Here is a 3,161-nt window from a genome sequence, read left to right as displayed (position 1 = left end):
AAATCTATTCTTTGTGCACTCAGGTAGAGAGCACAGATTCTGCAGAAACAAGACTAGGATGGATTGGGGACTGTGGCTTTGGGGACTGAAACTTTCATGACCTCAAATTTGGGATGTGAATTTTTGGGATTGTGACTTTGAGGATTTTTTACTTTAGAAATTTTGATGTTGGCAGATTTCAATAATCAGGATTACAGGTTTCAGGATTTGTGTCTTTAGGTATAATGGTTGGCACTAAAATATATTAAATAGCAAGCATTCTTTCTCCACCTTTTTTTTCTTCCTATGCAGAATTAAATTTGGTACCTTCAGGCTAACCATGGACAACTTAACTTCAGTGAGTGGATTCCTCCTCATGGGGTTTTCTGATGACCGTAAACTTCAGATTTTACATGCGCTGCTGTTTTTGGTAACATATCTGCTGGCCTTGACTGGCAATCTCCTGATTATCACTATCACTACCTTGGACCATCGTCTTCATTCCCCCATGTATTACTTCCTGAAGCACCTCTCTCTTTTGGACCTCTGCTTCATATCTGTCACAGTCCCCCAGTCCATTGCCAATTCACTTATGAATAATGGTTACATCTCCCTTGGTCAGTGCATCCTTCAGGTTTTCTTCTTCATAGCTATGGCCTCATCAGAAGTGGCCATCCTCACAGTGATGTCTTATGACCGCTATGTAGCCATCTGTCAGCCACTACAATATGAGACTATCATGGACCCCCGTGCTTGCAGGCAGGCAGTGGTTGCTGTGTGGATTGCAGGGGGCCTCTCTGGACTCATGCACACAGCTGTAAACTTCTCTATACCTCTTTGTGGGGAAAGAGTCATTCATCAATTCTTCTGTGATGTTCCACAGATGCTGAAACTAGCCTGTTCTTATGAATTCCTGAATGAGATTGCAGTGGCTGCATTCACAACCTCAACAGCATTTGCCTGTTTGATCTCCATTGTACTCTCCTATGTTCGCATATTCTCAACAGTGTTGAGAATCCCATCAGCTGAAGGACGGACCAAGGTGTTCTCCACCTGCCTACCACACCTATTTGTAGTCAGTTTCTTCCTCTCAGCTGCAGGCTTTGAGTTTCTAAGGCCTCCTTCAGATTCCCCATCAGCTATGGATCTCATGTTCTCCATATTCTATACTGTGATACCTCCAACACTCAATCCTGTCATCTACAGCTTGCGAAACGAAGCCATGAAGGCAGCTCTGGGGAAGGTACTGTCAAAGGAAGAATTTGCTCAGAGAAAGATGTTCTTAAAAGCCATATTTAAGCTCTGAGTCTCTAGGCACATAAAAGGCATTGATAGCATGTTTCACACTGAAGGAGTGATTGTCTTCACAAGGCTCCTTCCTCCAAACTTTGTAGTTATTATGTTCTTCTCAAACATAATTCTGCAAAATGTATTGTTTATAAGAATTTTCATGTTCCTTCCTTCTTCCAAGTCAAGTGCAATTTTGAAACATCTTTTCTTTCATGGCTTTAAATACTTCTTTTAGGAATTAGCTTGAGGCATGGGTAGTGTAATTTAAAGTAGATTTTATTGTGCCAGGGGATTTCAACTCAATCTTACCAAGGATGCAGGTACCAATGCCAGCGCACTTGGTAAAGTGATAAGTATAAATACACAACCGATCAAAAAGATAGGGTATGTGTCGAAGAGATTTAACAAATAAGACCAGTGTAAGCAAATAATGAAGGATAGAATTAAAAGGGAGAGAATGATCCTGCGGGGGAAGCAGAATACACAGCAGACTAATAGAATGGCAAATGCCCAAAATAGCACTCCTGCCTCAGAATCAACCCTTGGGACTTTCGGATCTGGCTAAAAGGTCCATGAGAGTCTCACAGGCATGGAAAGTCATGACACGGTGGCAAAAAACAATCTAAATGAAGGATCCTGGTGAACAAGACCCCAGCAGAAGGAACAGGCCATCAAGGAGAGAGGCGCCTTTCTCTGAAGGGAGGAAGGAACCTCCACTGTGATACGGCCTTGGCTAAACAAGTTCAGAGTCGGTGAACTCAAGGGGCTTCCATAGCCTAGATAGCTCATAGCAAGAGTCTCAGGTGATTGCTGACGTCATAAATAAGAGTGCCAATTGTTAAATCAACAACAGGAGTCACTGGGTACATGCTCCCCACGTAGGATCTCTGTCCTTAATGTGTTTTACTATGAAACTTAAAGACAACACTACTAGTCGAACAATACCCTATACCTTGTGCGGTTGTGTGAGTGCAGCCTGTTGAAATCCTTGCTTCATATATACTAAGTTGATCTTCAGTATACTAAGGTAATTGCAAATGAAACTCGATGAAGGGCGGTATGGGAGAGGGAGAGGGAGTGGGAGAGGAGAGGGCCATGGGAGGGAGGGAGGTTGGGGGGGGGGAAGCCACAACAATACAAAAGTTGTACTTTGTAAATTCACATTTATTAAATAAAAAAAAACTATATAACAAACAAACAAAAAAAGAACTTAATACTTTACCCTTTTTAGTATTTTTTATCTTCTACTTATTACTATTGGTTGAACTCTGTAATTAATACACAATTATTCTTAGGTGTTTAATTAATGCTATAACTAGTACTCAAATAGTATTTTACACTTTATGTTTCTGTGTGGGTGCACACTGTTGAAATCTTTGCTTAATATATGCTAAATTGATCTTCTGTATATAGAGAGAATTGAAAATTAATCTTGATGTGAATGGAAGGGGAGAGGGAGTGGGAGAGAGGAGTGTTGTGGGTGGGAGGGAAGTTATGGAGGGGGGAAGCTACTGTAATCCATAAGCTGTACTTTGGAAATTTATGTTCATTAAATAAAATTAAAAAAATAAAGTAGATTTTAGCAAATAATTTCCAAACTCCCATTAGATAGACTATTGTTAATAGTATATCCATGGTATATATGTATGTAATTTCCAGTGAACTTCAAAGTTTATCTCTATTAAGTATCCTTATTTAGTTTTTGCTTCTCATTAAATTTTATATTAGCTATTTCCACAGTTTATTTGATTCCTAGTAAAAACCAGGTGTTTTATACACATTTTTTGTTGAATACTCTCTAGCAATTCTTCTGGCTATGACACATTGCCCTCACTCTATTGAGGATGCTAATTTAAGAGATATTCTCTTGAGATTTATCAAATAAAAAGTAA

At 39.6% G+C, this 3,161-nt stretch overlaps 1 protein-coding gene across 1 annotated transcript; it reads left to right on the top strand.

The window, feature by feature from the left end:
• Positions 1–319: 319 nt before the first annotated feature.
• On the top strand, positions 320–1,285 carry LOC100340841 (olfactory receptor 14J1). The gene has a single exon (XM_089332391.1). The coding sequence runs from the start codon at positions 320–322 to the stop codon at positions 1,283–1,285; it is 966 nt and encodes a 321-aa protein (XP_089188517.1).
• The last annotated feature ends 1,876 nt before the right edge of the window (positions 1,286–3,161 follow it).

This window comes from Oryctolagus cuniculus, chromosome 5, assembly GCF_051225735.1.
Source record: "Oryctolagus cuniculus isolate XC-2025 breed Fujian yellow rabbit chromosome 5, ASM5122573v1, whole genome shotgun sequence".
NCBI lineage: Eukaryota > Metazoa > Chordata > Mammalia > Lagomorpha > Leporidae > Oryctolagus > Oryctolagus cuniculus.
This window is presented reverse-complemented; position numbering and strand designations above follow the sequence as displayed.

Excerpts from the sequence above, each read along its gene's own strand:
- LOC100340841 (XM_089332391.1), top strand. The coding sequence starts at position 320 with ATGGACAACTTAACTTCAGTGAGTGGATTCCTCCTCATGGGGTTTTCT.